The sequence below is a fragment of the Gekko japonicus genome, unplaced genomic scaffold (assembly GCF_001447785.1).
Source record: "Gekko japonicus isolate JY-2015 unplaced genomic scaffold, Gekko_japonicus_V1.1 scaffold32, whole genome shotgun sequence".
NCBI classification, from domain to species: Eukaryota; Metazoa; Chordata; class Lepidosauria; order Squamata; family Gekkonidae; genus Gekko; species Gekko japonicus.
This window is the reverse complement of record NW_015167527.1, coordinates 1897306-1916064: the sequence shown is the minus strand read 5'-3', so window position 1 is coordinate 1916064 and position 18759 is coordinate 1897306. Positions and strand designations below refer to the sequence as shown.

Genomic DNA, 18759 nt, shown 5'->3' with positions numbered 1-18759 from the left:
ACACATCGCTGTCCTAAATCCGCACTTGCTCTTCACTGTCAGATTCATCTGGAGAACTGGGTGATGGGAGTTCTTCAAAAACTATGTGTGCGCCTTCTCGTGTCTGTCCAAAACATGTAGCAACCACATCTACTGCAAGATTAACTGTTGCACTCACTTCTTCCTGTGACGCTCCAAGCAATGGATTTACTTCTACGATGTCCATAACAGAAAGTAGCCCTGAGGAATTGCCAAGAGGAAGGAACAGAGAAATTTAAAAGCACCCACCAAAAGACAGAGTGTCAAGTCCTACACATAAGACAAGTTCGTGTGAAATCCAACTTTCTAGTCATCTAATGACTGACAAATTCAGGCAGCTTTTTCAAAATCTCCCTGTTATGTTATCAGGGTCCCCTTCACAGATGTGTTCTGTCTCTGCTCTGACTCCATCTTGGCTTTGGCAGCCATTTTAAGAGCCAGCAATGCCACACTTCAGAGAAGGTGAGGTCAAGGCTCTCCTCAGGCTATGGCAATGAGTGGCTAAAACTCAGTGGGAAACTGATTCACTGATGCTACATCTGCATGCCTACCCATTGCCATGGGAGATTGCACAAGCAGGCAGCCACCTAGATCTATCAGTGTCCTCTCATTAGTAAGGGCAAATCTTCCTTAGTACAAAATCAAATTACAATCAAGCAGCCAGGTGGGCTTGATTGCTTTTCTTAGATTATAGTATTTTTATTTATATGCCAATAAAAGGCTTTGGATTGATTGGCTTTTACTGACCTTGCACAAATGTCTCTTACCAACCCACCACAAGCATGGGTGAAACCTCCTTCCTGCCAGCCCTTATGTTCACTCTGCCTAAATGCAATCACTTTTTGTTACCTTTCTGGGAAGCCCACCTTCCTAACTCAAAGTCAGGAAACTCAGATTCTCATCCTGGACTCAATCTGAATTTTTGGAGTGTACAATTATTTTTTGATATTCTTTTGTGCTGGCTCCTATAACTACAGCTGTTCTTCTAGCCAAAATTGTGGAGTCTCACCCCTCTGCTGGCTCAGAGGCTGCCCATTCTGCTCTTCTAGAATCAGCATAACTTCCTATTTCTCTGGGACATTAGAGAGTCAACATGGAACATTGATAAGTCGTAACGGATAAGAATTTTGATTGCTACACACTCAGATAAAGCAATTATTGTGAAAGAATTTTGATTGCTACACGCTCAGATAGTGTAGGCGATAATAGAAGAGAATTTTCTACAGAATTATTACAGTTAATGATTTTGCAACATAACTTTATTGATTCTTCGTTATTTTTGTCACAGATGTTGTTTTTGGATTTCCTGTTTCCCAAGCTAGGCAGACGGTGGAAGTGGGAAGAGGTCCCTGTACCTCCAATGCTGAGCTTAAATCCTCCAAACTAGTTTTAAATTTTATTTTATTTTCAAAACAAACATAACATTATCTGTAACATAAACATGATCTTCCAGTGACAGTGGACTGCCTATGGCTTCATAACATCACAAATACCCTCTTAACCCTCCTACATAAATCATTCTCCAGCCAGACCAGTTACACACAAAGTCAGTACATATAAGGTACAGCCTCTGTTGAAACGCATGCATGGTGAATAGGTACAAATCTGTATATGTCTGGCAGAAAAGGCCATAGGTCTAAGCCAGTTTTGCGAGAGGGCCTAAGAAAGTGCAAGAGTTCCACATGCTTGATGCTCCATTGTGTTAATTTGGGAGCAATAAGGCTGACCTCCAGAACTGGGCAATCATGCCAAAAGAGCACATGGCAATGCCCCTTTTATGAAATGGAAGCTTAAACATCAAGATGACACGGATTATTTAACACCAGTCGCAATTAGTTAATGAAGTACATTTCTCAACACTTTATCCATTTGCATTATTTGTTCTGTTGACTTAAGCTCCAAACTAGTTCTGACTCTGGGCAAGTGTCCCATATCCAAGTCAGAGACCCTACCTGTGTCAATATATGTGAAAGGGAACACATGTAGCAACAATTAAACCTAACTTTGTATTGCATCATAAACAACTACTTGCAGTCAGTCTTGCTTCAAAACTTTTTCAACTGGCATACAATACTAGGTAAAAGCAAGTAGACAAAGGTAGGTAGTTACTACATATCTTATGTATTCTGCTAGCCCCACCAACTGCACTTTGATATATATCAAACAGTCAAGGAGGAAGGTGAGAGTCTTTAGCTGTTTATCTTTTGTTTCTAGAAAAACTTCCAAAAATTACCAGTTGCAAAAAGTTATTTGCAAAAGTGTAAATAGTAAAACACTTGCTATGATTTAATAATGTACAGCTAATAGTTCAATTTTAAAAAGCTTATGATAGACCTTTAGTTGTAAGAATTTGGGCAACTTTTAGGATCCATGGTTTCTGCCGTGTCTGAGAACTTAAAATATCATTCCCTTCCAAACAAAACCTCTGTCACTGTGTCTAGTCCAACTTATTATTTTTTTAATTGCCTTGTTGTTGTTGTTTTTTGGGGGGGAACAAGTTTCTGTCTGAAGTGCATCCAAACATACTGACTTAAACTCATCTGACTGGTTTTGCAAGGTGACTGCCACGCAAACATACCTTTTATTTTTTGTTTCATGCCACCTGAAACTAAAAGTAAAATTTGCTTGGCTTGTTCTTACCTGTATTATGTACTTCCTCTGAAATATACATGCCTTCACGATATGTTAGACCCCCCTTGACAGGAGTCCCTGTTGCTGGAGCCAAGGCTGGGTCAAACGCATCAATGTCGACACTGAGATGGATTGGCCTTTGCTGTCTGCAGGAAGAGAATCAAACTTTATTCTGTCTGGCTGGCTCATGGCATAAGCAGCCTGTTCTTGGGAACAAAGGACTGTAGTAGGATATGACAAGTAAATAATATTACCAAGTGAAAACAAAATTCCTTATCAGAGCTTTCTTACCATTCATCTCTAAAATGTATTACCTGCTCAAAAGGTGTTCAAACGTTCTTTCCATCACTTTCTGGATCCCAAAACGATCAATGTCACGCATTGAAAAATACTGGATGTCGTAGTTCTTCAAAATATAGCTGTTTTAAAGAAAACCATTTAATGATATTATTGTATACTGTTCTTTACAGTACAGCTTTACAAAAGCCCATAGCCTGTGAATGCAGCAGTAACCCAAGCCAAGTGCTTTTGAAAGAAACCATAATTAAGAGTTCTCCAAACCCAGCTAGCTTTTACTTACTGTTCTGCAGGATCCACATCTCTCAGGCCAATATAAACAATATCTGATCGTGAAAGGCAGGGCTTCAGCCAGGAAAATCCAGGAAGTAGTGGCACCTATGAACAAAAAGAACAGGGCCCTGAAAGAGCTGCATGAAAAAAATGTTTTACGGCTTGCATGTAATATGAATAAAGAAATATTAGGTGTATGGCCATGTAACTACCTTCCTATTCCCTCAAGAGTAATTTTAAGACCCAGAACAAAGAGGCCTCAAAAGTAGAAACTACTTGGTAGTTGCAGATAAGTGAGTAAGCAGATAAGAGAGCCAGTTTGGTGTAGTGGTTAAGTGCGCGGACTCTAATCTGGGAGAACTGGGTTTGATTCCCCACTCCTCCTCTTGTACCTGCTGGATGACCTTGGGCAAGCCATAGTTCTGGCACAGCTGTCCTTGAAAAAGAGCAGTTTCTGTCAGAGCTCTCTCAGCCCCACCTACCTCACCGGGTGTCTGTTGTGGGGAGGGGAAGGGGAAGGAGTTTGTAAGCCGCTCTGAGACTCCCTTGGGTAGTGAAGAGTGGGGTATAAATCCAATCTCTTCTTCTACTTCTACCTTGAGCACCTCGTCAATAGCTCCTTCAGACAGTCCATTTCGTAAACATTCTCTTCTATATAGTAAAGGTAAGCCACCACACTTTGTATGACACATAGAAAACATACGCTAAAATGCTAGTGTCCGCATACTGTGTAGCACTCTTAGTGTTACTTTGAGGGCAAGATCTGGAGGGACTTGGAAAATGAATGATGCTGCCATTATATAAACTTCTTGGACAGACAGAGGCAAGGACTGTTTATTAAACGGAAAACATGTTCACACATAATCCTGCTTCTGACAAGGGAAACTGCCTGCCAAAATAGGTTCAGATTAAATCAAGCCAAAACTTTCAGTGAACTTTTAGCTACTGCGAATAACAGTCAATCGGTAGCCTACTCACTAAGAGGGGGAAGGTATCAAACTGATATTCTGCTCTCTGGAAAAGATCATATATCACAGCTGGCCAAACCACTGGTCTGAAATTAAGATTAGAGGAAAAGCCACACAATTTGCAAGCCTGTTAACAAACTATAAAGATACTAAGTAGGAAAAGCTTATGTATAAATTATGCTGAACAGATACTCATGTGGATCTGGTTTGTGTACAAAACCTTCAGCCCTGGGCCTTGTGTAATGAACACTCAGTTTCAATTTTGCTTTCAGGAATCAAATCACAATTCATATTACTAGGAGTGCCAATATTGTCTGGTGAGTTAGATATACTGTAACACCCACACTCATTCTAATGTAGCTGCAACAGCCAGGTATACATGGCTTTTCAGGTGGTTATTACTGTTAATGTCAATTTTAAAGCAACTAGCTGTCATCAGCCAGAAGCTGCCAAGCAGGCTAAAGCAGAGTCACATTTGAACATTTCATAAGTTGTAGCATGCAACTATAACAGCCCCTGGCAAGCCCCTCCCCCAACTGATGAAACAGAAAATGTGTCAGTTGTAAGTCAGTGACGGAGAGGAAGCAGCACAACAGCTAGGCTGATTGTTGTACATTCCTACAAGTTCCCACAAAGGGAGGTTCTTTTGCTTGCATGCTAGAATAGCTGCTTTCCAACTAGCTTGAGGATACCTGCACCTATCAGATTAAAGGAATTCTTGCACTTAATGAGAAGTTGTTTTGTAAATGTGCTATAATTCACATCAGTCACTTTATAGCACAGGAGCTGGTTAAGGTCCACGTAGCTGTCCACAGACTTCATATCGTTCCTCATTATCTGTCGGAACTGTCATTTGGGGGAATCTGCGGGGGATGTGTCTTGAGACACGGCACTGGTGCTATCATTCTCAGCACAGGTGTGTCCAGATTGCTCTGGGATGACTAAAACAAACGTGATTCTAGGCAATCACGGGAGCCAAGCCATTCTGTTAGTACTAGAAGGCCCTCTAATAGGTAAATTTTGCAAGAAAGGCTGTTCCTCATATGTGATAGAGTTGTTTCACCTGCTTAGGCAACAGTCATAACCAAACCGAATACTGGAATGAAGAACCCAGACTGACTTAGGTCCTACTTCATAGCAGGCAAGCACAATCCCCATTTACCTTATCTTGAAGTTCCCTTAAGAGAAATGAGACTGGTTGTCCATGGAGGTTTCCAGACATGCTTGTGAGTGGAGTATTAATATCAGCATGCGCGTCAACCCAGATCACAGCCAGGTGAGGGTATTGCCTTGCGTGGCCGCTAATGGAACCAAGCGCTAAACTGAAAAACACAACAAATGCAGGTTTTGTAAGCCGTGTGCTGGGCAAGTAACTTAGTGGACATGGACTTTTACAAACTTACTGGGAGGTCGACTGAAGGATAATTAAGTAGTTTGGCTCTTGATGCCATGCTACAGGCATCACCACCATCACAGATTTTTACCGAGGAATTTAGGGTGAATGAGGGTGAGGTGTTTGGTTTTTTTAGCATCCTAAGTATTCTGGGTTTATATAGAAAGGGGAGAGAGATGTATGGTAATACAATCTCCTGAGCTCTGTTACTTTCTTGAGAATTCCCACAACCACGTTGTTTCACATCCAGCTTTTCTAAACCCAATTATGTTACAGGTTTGTCATATGAACCTTCCTAGCTCTAAAAAGCTGCACCAGAACAATACAAACAGAACTAATATCAGCTAAAATCTATGCTATGGGGTCATGAATAAATGAAAGGCAAAATTAATTCATTGGCCAAAAAGTGCTTCTTACTTCTTTAAAAAAAAAAGTAGCACATTATATACTTTGTGAAAATGTATCAGTTTTAGTAGCAAAACATTTGACTACATGTTTTGACACTGGTATCTATTTGTACTAGAAAAAAAACAGATTAATTTTGGCATAAAACAATGACTAACAGTTTTTCATGCTAGTCATTTCTGGACAGACAATATGAATGATGAGTCCTGTCAGTGTGGAGAGCACTTGGTTAAAATGTTCTATACACAAGATATTTGTTTAAGTCTTTTAATCCAGATACCTTCTCCCACACTGAATCCCTCCCAACTTACCTGTGATCCCCTCCAAGGGTTACACAGCTATGCCCAGCAACCAAAGCCCCATGCACAGTATCAGCCAGAACTTGGTTTGCTGACCCTACAGAACGTGGGTATTTGATTATGTTGTTGTAAATCTCATCATTGGGCACTTGAGTGAAACTGAGGTCTCCAAAATCATATACTTGGCAACCTGAGAAAAGAAAAATAAAGTTGGTTTACATATAAGGACAAAACCTGATCTGGTAATGGGGGACACTAGTACTTAGTGTTCCATTCAGTTCATGTGGCTATTCACAATCACACCTTTATGTCCAGCTTGTGCATCCCACTGAACCAATTGAACCTCCAACCCTGTGCTTGTACCGTGATATTTCAAGGCAGAGATAACTACATACCACCCAGCTCTAGCAGTCAAAGACTTGCATCTCTATGCTCAGTGGCTCCTCAGAGGGTCATGAGCAGTGTTCCCTCTAAGCTAAGTTAGTGTGAGCTAGCTCACAGTTTTTTAGCCTCCAGTTCTCACATTTTTGTCTTAGCTCAGAAAGGATGGCTCCAGAGCAAACTAATTTATGCAGTAGCCAAATAGCTCTCTCACAACTTTAATGTCCGTAGCTTAAAAAGTAGAATTTTTGCTCACAGGAATCCACAGCTTAGAGGGAGCATTGGTCATGAGCCATACTTTGGAAACAATTACCCTTTGTTGACTATAGTATTATTATCCAAAAAATTGTTTCCAATTCCATGACTGCCTGGTTTCTGAGACAAACAGTGCATGTTCCTGGATTTTTTTTCAAGGCATAAGGGGATTTTTTTTCAAGGCATATACATGTCTAAATCCCTGTTGTGGTTAATTTCTCAATAAACAGCATCAGTATTCTCAATTGTTTCAATCTCTTATATGGGCAGGTATGTGTGTTTGTGTCAATATGTAGATATTTCTATCCTGCTTTCCAATGGGAGACCAAAGCAACTTACAACATCGTTCTTCCCTTCTGCATTTTATCATCACAACAACCCTGTTAAGGGGATGATTAAGCTTAGCGAGACTGATTGGCTTGAGGTCACCCAGTGAGTTTCCATGGCAAAGTGCAGATTCAAACCTGAGTCTTCTAAAGCTTAGTCTGACACCCCAACCACTACAGTGCATCTAGTGTAATCTTTATGTAAGTGCAAGAAGAACACAGATTCACCAGAGTTAAAGATTAAACTTGATGGAGGCTTCTTCCTTAAATCCAATACATTTTCTGGCTCTGCTCTCTTGCACTTACTTCAAAAGAATGTTGGAAAAAGATCCAGGTCATCAGACATGGCTAGGTCTCCAAAATCAAACACCAGACTTGTAAGCAGTAATGTTGCATCATGGCCTTATGCAACAGCAATGTGTTCTGTTTGAATATTGCGTCACAGTGCTTCTATTTAAGAACACTCCAACATCAGGGCTACCCTTCTGATAATGTGGCTGGACCAGACTTTCTGGCTGGTGAAACAGAAGGTGCATTTATAAAGCTAGATCTTGTTATCTATTCATAGCCGACCAAGAACTACTTTCTAATTTCCTTTATCTCTTCTCCAGAGTTGCCCACTTTCCTCTTTGCAGTTCCCAAGAAGCAGAATGCCAGGAAAACACTCTGTTTTGCAGCAGAGGTTAAGACGCTGAGCTGGAGACTGGAAGGTCTGTAGTTTGGTAGTTCAAGACCCTAGTGGCGCATGACAGAGTGAGCTCCCATCTCTGGCCCCAGCTCCAGCCAACCTAGCAGTTCGAAAGTAAGAAATTGCAAGTAGATAAATAGATACCACTTCGGTGGGAAGGTGGGGCATTCCGTGCGCCTCGGCAGCCACAAGACCATGGAAATGTCTTCGGACAATGCTGGCTCTTCAGCTTGGAAACTGAGATGAGCACCGCCCCCTAGAGTTGGATTCAACTAGCTTTCGAGCAAGGGAAACCTTTACCTTTACCTATCATCAGAAATTGGAGCTCGCTGCTCATTAGCCACCCAATTATTCTTTAGGTGAATCAATTTATTGATTGCATCAAGTGAGGAAATACTTGGCACTTGCTTTATGTGATTTTCAACCACTACCTCAAACTTCAGAACAGTGATTCTTAAATTGTCATAAGCAATGATTAATGTAACTTGAGAAACTTCCTTTACCGGATAAGTTTGATTTAAGTGAAACTTGGTTTGTCTGGAGATTGTGGGCAAATTGAGTATTGAAACTGACTTGTCTTGACAAAAATTCCTGAGCATGTTTCAAGTATTAACAGCCAAAAATAGTTTGCTAAAATACACCTCTAGCACAATTACCACTCTTGTAGCCACACATTGTTCACACCAATGTAACAAAGCTCAAAAGAGAAGACAGTGATTCACAGGACAGAATCCATCAGTAATAGTTGAGGCTGACTCATCATCTGGTTGCAAAGAAATAAAAATCCAAAATTGCAACAGAAGAAAGCTTTTCCTCATGAATAAGGTAATGTTTGGACACATTTTTTAAAATTCTCTACTTTTGTGTCAGAGCTATCAACTGATGCTCCAGTCCAAGGTGCTGCTACTGTCTAGTCTAGCCAGTCTATTCCAAAACAGACCCTCAATCCAGGGGAGGATTCTTCCCTAACCAGAATCAAAATTATGTGCTAAAATAAACCACACTTGGCACAACAGCTCTGCAACCTACATACATGTAATGTTATCTGAAACTACCTATTTTCAGCACCAGCTACAGAATATTAAGCTTACATTTCGTATGTCCAGACTCATCACACCATGCAATGGCTCGGAAAATATGCTAATATTTGAAACACTAGACAATTCTGGCAATGCTTAGACTGAAGGATCGCAGTGTCAAAGTTGTTTTTATTTGTATGTATTTACTTTAAACGATACTCTCCCTTTCACAAGGGGCTTCTAAAGGTCTCCCATCCAGGTTACTGTTTGGGGTCCACCCTTGTTTAGCTTCAGCAATGTTGCAGGAGGCACCCCCACATCTGTCAGTGAGTTCTTGATTTACATACATTCAAGCCATTTATAGAACACTCATGTAATAAGATAGGGACTATCTTGCCATTAACAGTGTTTAATTACAACCACACATTATATTAACTTCTTCCCACATACCAACTAACCTCCATTGACAGAAAAGGGATGGGACAGTGGGAGGATGATTTTGCCTTCCTTCGCCTCCCCTCGGCAGCCTCCTGATGTGCATGGCTTTTAATCTACATGGATCCCACAGCCCGGGAATAAATTTCCCCAAGTTGGAAAGGACTGCTGGGGAGAGGGGAGACACCCATGAGCCTTATATTTGCGGATTTTGACCCCCAGTATGGCACCAATGGACACTGTACCCTACGGGGCCATAGGTTTGCGCAGCTAAGTCTTTTTAAAAGACTTTTTCATTTGTGACATAACTATTTTCATTTAAACAATGGGAGTTTCCTTGTATAAAGGGTACATTTGTGACTTCAAAATGGTGACTCGTGCTTCCCCCCACCCCCTCCCCAGATACCAGTGCTCCAAATTTCCTGCATCTTACCTGCTTTGCTAAGCCATACTTCTCCCTGGGTCAGAACAGATTTTTCAAGATCACTCAAAAGTTTCATTCTGAAACAAATCCCCCTTTAACAACTATGATTCTGAGCATAGCAGATGCTTGAAGAAGTTATTATTTAAGAAGATGTTCCTTACAAGCAGGTAAATAGTTTCTCAGCTCTTCTGGTTCAACTTGTATGTTTATGACACTAACTTAAACACTTGTCTCTGTGGAGGTTTATACATATATTGGTTGGTTAAGAGGAAAACACTGATTCTATGTTAATCTCACTGATGTCAATGGGTTTAGAAGGGTATAACTCTGCTTAGGATCACACTTCCAGTTATGAATTTTCTACACAATGTAAAGTTTGACTTGTATATGTTCAAACAGGGTATGCCTCAAATTTAAGCTCAGTGTGATTAATGAGTAGAACAGGGGTCCCCAACCTTTTTGAGCCTGTAAGCATGTTTAGATTTTCAATACAGCGTGGTAGGCACAAAATGGCTGCCATAGAAGCCATAGCCAGACACAAAATGGCTGCCATAGAAGCCATAGCCAGACACAAAATGGCTGCTGCTCCTTGCCTTCAGTCACGCAGTGAAGATCCTTGTGTTGTGGTATCACCTGCTACCAAACCACCATTTAAAAAAATCTGCATATCAAATCTTCAATAGCCAATCAGAAATCTTGCAGGCCCCACCCACTTTCTAAAAACAGTTGGCAGGCACCAGGGCCAAAAGCTGAATTATGTCTAAGGAACTATACTGGTTAAAATTAGAACAACACTGCTGAAGACATCATATCTCTGTGATGTTCAGCCAGTTTGGTGTAGTGGTTAAGTGTGCAGACTCTAATCTGGGAGAGCCGGGTTTGATTCCCCACTCCTCCACTTGCAGCTGCTGGATGACCTTGGGCAAGCCATAGTTCTGACAAGAGCTGTTCTCTCAAGGACAGTTCTCTCAGAGCTCTCTCAGCCCCACCTACCTCACAGGGTGTCTGTTGCGGGGAGGGGAAGGGAAAGGCATTTGTAAGCCGCTCTGAGACTCCTAGTGAAAGGTGGGGTATAAATCCAATCTCTTCTTCAGTGGGGACCCAAAGCACCTTACCTAATTCTCCTCACCTCCATTTTATCCCTGCAATCCCTTGTGAAGTAGGTTAGGCTAAGACTGAAAATGTGTGACTGGCCATGGCAGAGTGGGGATTCAAACATGGATCTCCCATAGTGTAGTCTGACTAACTACTATACTAAACTGGCTCTGTATTAGGCCATCTACTAGGTAATAAAAATAAATCCACAGCTTACATTAGGGAAATAGAAAAGAGTAACAGTCCAGTAGCACCTTATAGACTAACAAAATTTGTGGTAGGGTATGAGCTTTCATGAGTCACTGCTCACTTCAGAAACATCTGTCCTATATTTTTGAAAGTGGAGTGACTTCAGATGCCCAATGACATTAGCAGGCAAATGACAATAACCGGTGTGATTGGATTAGGTGCAATATGCAGAGAGATCGTAGGCATGGAGAAATCAGCATCGGTAATAAAACAGGAAACCTAGGTCTCGATTCAATCCAGGAGGATGCATTGTCATGATCAGTTGCAATTCAGCAGTCTCTCTAATCTCCCTTTGGAATTCCTTTGTAAAGTAACTGCTACTTTTAAGTCAGCAACTGAACGTTCTGGAAGGTTAAAATGTTCCCCCATCTTTCTCATTAGAGACACAGTCATTTCTTAGAGGAAGTATTGCAATGGAAAACACACCAGCTCCAGGCTTACCTGTTGTGCACAGTAGAAGACTTAGTTATATCAAGCTAGACTAAGGGTCAATACCCAACAGATTTCACCTGCCTCAAGATGGGAACTATTATCTGAAATCAGGACTGTTGGGGGAAGAAAAAGGATAAAACATATGGATGCACGTGGGGGTGTTACACATTTTACAGTATAAGCCATCTTCCTGGTGCAGATTGGCTCTGGTTGTCCAATGTGTGGTTGCACGAAGAAACTGAGCCTTATGTATCAGATCTATGCACTGTTACATGGGATTAATTCCCACTGAATGTAGGAGGACTGAGTTGCTAGATATAAGAGTGACTAAGGCCCCGGTCACACGGGCAGGAAACTGCAGAGGAGAAGCGTGGCAGTTTGCCCTGGGGCAAACTACTGCGCAGTTACGTGATCAGACCTCCTGTGGAGGTTCTGTGGAGGTACCGTGGAGGTTCCATGGCAAGGGAGAGGTGCCGATCACAGGACAAGCCGGCGCGCAACGAAGAAGCGCGCGCCGCGGCAAACTGTTTTTTATTTTTGTGTACATGACCAATGCGCATGCTTCGGTGGGTGCGCATGCGCATCCACAGAGACTTGGACAAAAAAAAAACACCTTATTTGCAAGGGGACATGGGCGGGCGCCGGATGCCACCGGAAACGCGATCAGACGCCCGCCCTTGCCCCGGAGTTTCCGGAAACTAGTACCTCCAAGGTACTAGTTTTTTGCCACGCAGTTTCGGCTGGAAGCCTCGGTTGAGCCACGGGAGTGCTATGCTTCCCAGATGTGCTGGTGAGATCGCGCCCGGAAACTCCGTCTGTTTTCCGTCTCCCTTGTGTGGCTTCTGTTACGTGTGACCGCGGCCTAAGTACAAAAACCACCTAGGAAAATCTGAAGCAACATTTTAATGAACTGTATAGCTTGGACACTACTTGCAATAAGATTAAATCCAACATGGCCTAGTGGTTTGTGTCTGATAAGGATCTGGGATACCTGCGTCCGAGTCCCATTCAGTCATGAAACCCATTAGTAACCAGGGGCCAGTCAATTATTCCCAGTCCAACCTACCTCACAGGGCTGTTGTGAACAGCTAATTTGCATCCAGTAGCACCTTAGAGACCAACAAGATTTTGGGGCTGTTGTGAGGGCAACTGAAAGGGAGAATAATGCACTCTGCTTTGAGCTACTTGTATTAAGGGTGGGGTGCCAGAAATAATAACAAATATAGTTCCATAGCACTGGTGACAAAAGATAGCCAAAGTCAGCTCTCTCCATGAGAATGACATGCTATGCATGCCTTTCTCCCACTGCCCATCTTTGCCCAAGAAGCCTTTCTTTCTCCCACTGCCCATCTTTGCCCAAGGGGGAAATTCCAGAGAAGAAAAGGGAAGGGTGTGCCTCGGGGACAGCTTCAGGGAGGGCAGCAGGGGAAGAGATTCCCCTTCCCATATCTGGTCACCCTAGCAAGGGGTCGTGCTGAATCACAGGGGAAAGGAGATGTGTCCGGAAACGCCTTTGAAAAGGGGATGCGTCCCAAACTAGAGAAACTGCTTCATGGGATCCACGGTCCAGAAGACTTTCCCTTACTTACCCAAGCCCGAGAGCTTTTCCACCAGCCCCGCGTTCCTGATGGCGGCAGGCCCACGATCGACCCCGTTTCTTTTCTGGCGGGCAAAAGAGGAGCGATTAGAGGAAGAGGCGGCGGCCACGTGTTTGCGGAAAGGGTAGCTTTCTGATCTCAGCCGGCCGGCGCGGCCAGACCGCCTGGAAATTTCCACGCCTGAGACGGGCCCGCCGCTCAGTTGCACCCGCAGCCGCCCGCGCCCCAGGCCCCAAGCCCCCGCTTTGGCCCCTGAGCAAGGCTTTCCTCTAGGGCTGCCAGCTCTGGGTTGGGAAATACCTGGAGAGCAGAGTATGGGGAGGGGAGGGACCTCAGCCACAGAGCCCACCCTCCAAGGTAGCCATTTTCTCCCGGGGGAACTGATCTCGCTCAGTGGCGGATAGCTTACAATAGCAGGAGATCTCCAGGTGCCACTTGGAGGTTGGCAACCTCGGTTCCCTCGCTCCCAGGGGCCCGCCGCCAGGAGCCCGCACGAGAGCATCCCTCTCATTACGACCCATTCCAGGCGAAGGCGCGTGCCTTCTGCCTCCTCGCCCCGCCCGCTCGCTCGCCCACTCACCTGCCCCCTCGAGAAAGGAGCCCCGACGAGGGCCACCGAATGCGCCGGTCTCCGCTGGAGCTGCACGGAGGAGCCGGTTTGCTTCCTGAGGAGCCGGGCGACGCTGGTGCGGAGGGACATGACGCCTGAGGAGGAGGCTCTGCAGCGTGACTCGCGATCTCGCTCAGCCCTCTGCAAGCGCCGCGCCGCGCTTTATAAGCCTCCAGCCGGCATTGCGGCCGCCCGGCCCGCCACGCCCCCTTGAGCCCGGCCCCCAACTGGCCAATCGCCGCGCAGTTTCCCGGGGGAGTGCCTCTGACACACACACACACACACACACACCCCAGCCCACCCGGGTCTGGCAAGCGCCAAGGTGGGCCTGTGACGGCGTTGGCTTCCGTTGTATTCCGCCCTACAAAACCCATCCCCCCCATCACCCCGCCAGTTTCTCCCCTCTGCATTAGTCACTTCTCGGATCTGACCTGTAGGAAACCGGCTTCCGCACATACTTGCGCCTTTAAAAAATGCAAGTATAAAACATTTGCTTTGTTTTCCGCCACATTTTGGAAATGTGCTCCCCAATTCCACGGACACAGCCAGGAAAGTTCAAAATGGTATCTGATCACAAACGGTCCCTAGTGCTATACGGGCTTATTTGGTTAGGTGTAGACAATGTAGGTAGCCACACTGGACCCTGGCCCATTCTGCATCTAGCATTCGCTCCGTTGTTTTAGCAAACCCACACTGGAACAGAAGGCTCAAAACCACATTCAAACACCCCAGGCAAGCCCCTACTGAGAACGGCCATAAATCTGTGCAGATGGTACCATAAAACCGACAGATCAAAGGAAGTGAAACCCGCATGCAGTGTGGAGGCTACCATAAAATCCGATAATCAAATACAATGATACTGGCATGCAATGTAGAGGGGAATTTCTGTTCCAGTGTGGGTTTGGTAAAATAGCGGGGGGAATGCTAGATGCAGAATGGGTCCCTATCACAATCCAAAAACAAAAGTGGTGTTATGCTGTCTATTAATAGCAGCCAAAACATCACCTAATGAAGTGACTTCTGACTCCTGTAAACCTGTCCTGGACTAAACTTCCTAAGTCTTCCAAGTGCTACTAAACTCCGGCTTCATTTTTCTGCAGCGAACATAGTCATCCACTCTGGAGTTACACTACAGGACGCGAGCTTTCGAGTTTGCTCCTCGGAGTTGTGACGGCGTTGGCTTCCGTTGTATTCCGCCCTCCAAAACCCATCCCCACCCCGCCAGTTTCTCCCCTCTGCATTAGTCACTTCTGGGATCTGACCTGTAGGAAACCGGCTTCCTCACGTAACTTTTTAAAGAGTCCCTAACAAGAGCTGCTGAGTCCAAAAGGACCTCTCGCCGCCTCGCGTATGATGTTCGAGCAGCACGCCGCTCGAACATCATACGCGAGAGGTCGGGATTTGCTCCTCGGAGTTGAAGGCCGCCACCCCGGGGCCCAGGGAGCCGGGGGAACGTTTCGCGCCCTCCCCGCACGGCCATTGCCGCAGGCGCCAATGCCGGCCCCGGCCATAACTTGTTAAAGAGCCTCTAACGAGGGCTGCTGGAGCCAAAACGACCTCTCATGATGTTCGAGCGGCAACGCCCTTAGAGGTTCAAGGCCGCCATCCCGAAGCCCAGGGAGCCGGGGGAACATTTCGCCTTCCCGGGCGGTCGTTACCGCAGGCGCCAGGATTGCCCATTGGAAACAATGGGAGGGCGGCTCCAGCAACCGGGCGGCCATACGTTTTTAAAGAGCCCCTAACGAGAGCTGCTGGAGCCAAAACGACCTATCGCGTGTGATGGCAGATCCAATGTGACGCAAACTTTGAACCGCAATGTGAAAGGGGGATCCAATGTGACGGAAACTTTGGTGGGCTGAATGCACTTCATTAGATGCAGGGAATGTTGCCCTCAGTTGTCAGACAGACAAGACACAAACACGCACACAGTTGTAGAGAAAGAAAGGGAAGCAACGGGACTGAAGACCCTGATATGTAAGAGATTTCTGTTCAAAGCCCATCGAGCACGGTTTACAGATATCTAGATCTAAATCTGCCACTTGAGGGTGACCTTGAATTCAGGTGAGGCGGAGTACAAATATAAATAGTAAATATATTATTATTAAATTAAAATATAATATAAATTAAAATATAAAGGGTTAATCATAAACCTAATGGGATTTGTTTCCAACGGCGACGAATAGGGCTGGGGTTTGATGACGCCTCACTGGAGGAACAGGGGCTGTTCTCCGTAAAGGAAGTCGTCTGCCATGACAACCAGTACGTGCCCGGTGGAGTTGGGAGAAGATCTATTCTACGGGGTCTTCCCCAGCCCGCCTGAGATTGTTTCACTGGGGAGGCCACCGGCCTGAACCCGAGGTTATGATGCGCGCCGGGCATGCGCGCCTCTGTCCTGCCTGCCCCACGAGTCTCCAGTCAAGCGTTACAACATCGCGAGGCTCTCCTCCTCCACACCCCTCTGTCAACGCCGCCAACTCACAGATTACGAAACTCGGGCATCACCCGACGGCCCTGCTTTCCCCCTCTGTGTCCCTTGCACGGTTAGAAATATCCTGGAACACCCCCCCCCCCCCCCCTCCCGTCTAGTTCTGCTGACGCTTTGTCAAATGTGGTTTTCTCATCCCAGTACAGCGCCCCTTGCCCACAGTCCCCAAAAAACCTCCTCACAGTTTTTCTCCTAAGGAAAGCAACGGCGAAAGGATGAGCCAGGGGCGACTGAGCTGGACCATCTTGCACAAGGGGCTGCCGAAAAGGGGTCAGCCCCTGCGCCTGCGGTGGTGGATAGGGGCCGGAGGAGGCTTGGTCCTGCCACCCCTGCATTCGAAAATTCTCATCACTTTGAGTCACATAAGACAACCTGGAACTGTCCGCTGCTAACATTCCACCCGGCTTCTTCTTAAAGGGCCATTGCCCGAATTCTTGTATAGTCCTAAGGGTCCGCCCAGTCGCCTCTTTGTTCCTTACTTATAAGAGAAGCCACCAGTCACCATCGCAAATAGGAACTTCTTCTCTATTAGTCCATTTGATACAATAATTTTTATATAGCTATTTAAAATCGTCTGGAAAAAATCTTTAAATCGGATCTTGATTGCAAACATCACCAGTTTCATTCATTCTGGATGCAAGAGACTGTAAAAAAGATTCGTATGTGCTGTTTGGGTACTGACTTCAGAAGACATCTTCACGTTGCCTCGCAAGTCTGTTTCGTGGAGGCTCCCTAGATGGACTCTCATGTCTTACAGGTTCTTCTCTCCTAAACTAATTGGCTCAGATTTCAGATCGGAAACCAAGTAAGCCAGAGCTAGCCCATTGCTGCCTAGATTGCTCCCCTCATAGAAAGTTACTCAGGTCACAGGAAAACAAACAAACAAACGAACACACCGACCAATTTTGTAAGGATTTCTTATGAGCAGAGGATAGTTCTGGGAAATTTAAGTAAACTTATCATCGAGCTGTTTTAGGAGGCACACACAGACATTTTTATTTAGATAACATTTTGATTGCATTATTCTGAGGTTTTGGTATATTGTTGGTTTTTATTACAGCATTTTTCACAGAACGTTTATGAATTGATTATGATTTGTTGTGAATTTTATTATTGTGTGTTGCATGTTAAGTTTTTATAAAATAGGACAGAAAGTGCAAAATAAATACAAAATAAAACCAACAAATCATATATTTAAAAGGTACAATGCATAGAACACCAAAAATTACAGAGCCATACAATGAATCCAGTGTGCGTATAGTAAAAGCATTTAAAATGGAAGAAAGATGTAGCAGTATCAGATGGAGTGGAAGAAGTGCGGGAAAAGTTGCGAAGGACAGGTTGCCATGGGAGGTCAGTTCTCTGGAAGAAATAGTGCAACTGGATTAATCCTAACCCTGAGTATAGAATTCTGTTTCTTTCTCCAGAGGGGAATCACTGAAATGACTTTGTACATATGTAACAGTGGTACGAGATACCGTGACTGCTTCTGGTTTTTACCGGAACAATGAGGTGTCTGGCCCCTGACGAGCCTCTGACTGAATCATGATCCAACCAGGGCCGACAACTGATTAAAGGAACTTATTTGGCATCTTCTTCGGGTATGCAACTATTAAGATATGGGTCAAAATGTCAAAGGTAGCAAGCAGTTACTGTAGATGAGTTTGATCTGACTGTCAAACCTAGCTGTCAGGCTAGCAATCATGTAACTACAGACAGGTGCTTCTACCAGGTCTTGTTAGAGATTACATCACCTTGTTAGGGATTGGCTAGAGTTCAGCATAATAGCTGTCTGTTTAGTTAGCTATGGGGGACTCAGTTCTCAGAGACTAAGACATGGCATGCCTGTTCAATGGCCTGGTAAATATCTGTATATATTCACCTTCATATCTGGTCAGTCTCCTGCTTCTTATTTTCATAACCCAATAGCAACATGCTAGAAGCTTTCACATACATCTACTTGTCAGGTTTTCTCTGCAAGAATCAACTAAAATAACCGACTACTGTGAAAGGGACGGGAGGTTTTTTGTTGCTGTTAAGTGCAAACATTATATAAAGTCATCACAGATATCTTCAGCATGACATTTATCATCAACGATAATCCCAACATACTTGTACCACAGAAGTTTCAGACCAATTAACATTTTTCTCGCACCAGGGAAGAAAACACTCCCCTCCCTCCCCACACGAAAGATCTTCCCTAAAGGAAGTCGTCTGCCATAGCGCCAGTACTTGTCCAGTGGAGTTGGGAGGTGCTCTGCGGGGTCTGAGATCTCACAGATTACGAAGCCCAACGGCTCTGCTTTCCCCCTCTGTGTCTCTTGCACGGCTAGAAATATCCTGGAAAACACCCCCCACACACACTTTATCAAAGGTGGGTTTCTCATCCCAGCCCAGCGCCCCTTGCCCAGAATCCCCAAGTAACCTCCCCAACAGTAGTTTCTTCCTCTCCTGCAGCTTCTCCAGTACAAGAGAAAG

At 44.7% G+C, this 18759-nt stretch overlaps 1 protein-coding gene across 1 annotated transcript; it reads right to left on the bottom strand.

Annotated features, from left to right (window-relative positions):
• Positions 1–3: 3 nt before the first annotated feature.
• On the bottom strand, positions 4–13922 carry ARG2 (arginase 2). The gene is made up of 8 exons (XM_015413312.1): positions 13767–13922; positions 13178–13250; positions 6297–6474; positions 5350–5509; positions 3230–3324; positions 2964–3068; positions 2659–2795; positions 4–219 (listed from the first exon to the last, which is right to left on the bottom strand). Exons 1-8 carry the CDS (start codon positions 13884–13886, stop codon positions 14–16), a joined length of 1074 nt encoding a protein of 357 aa, XP_015268798.1. The 5' UTR covers positions 13887–13922; the 3' UTR covers positions 4–13.
• Positions 13923–18759: the final 4837 nt, after the last annotated feature.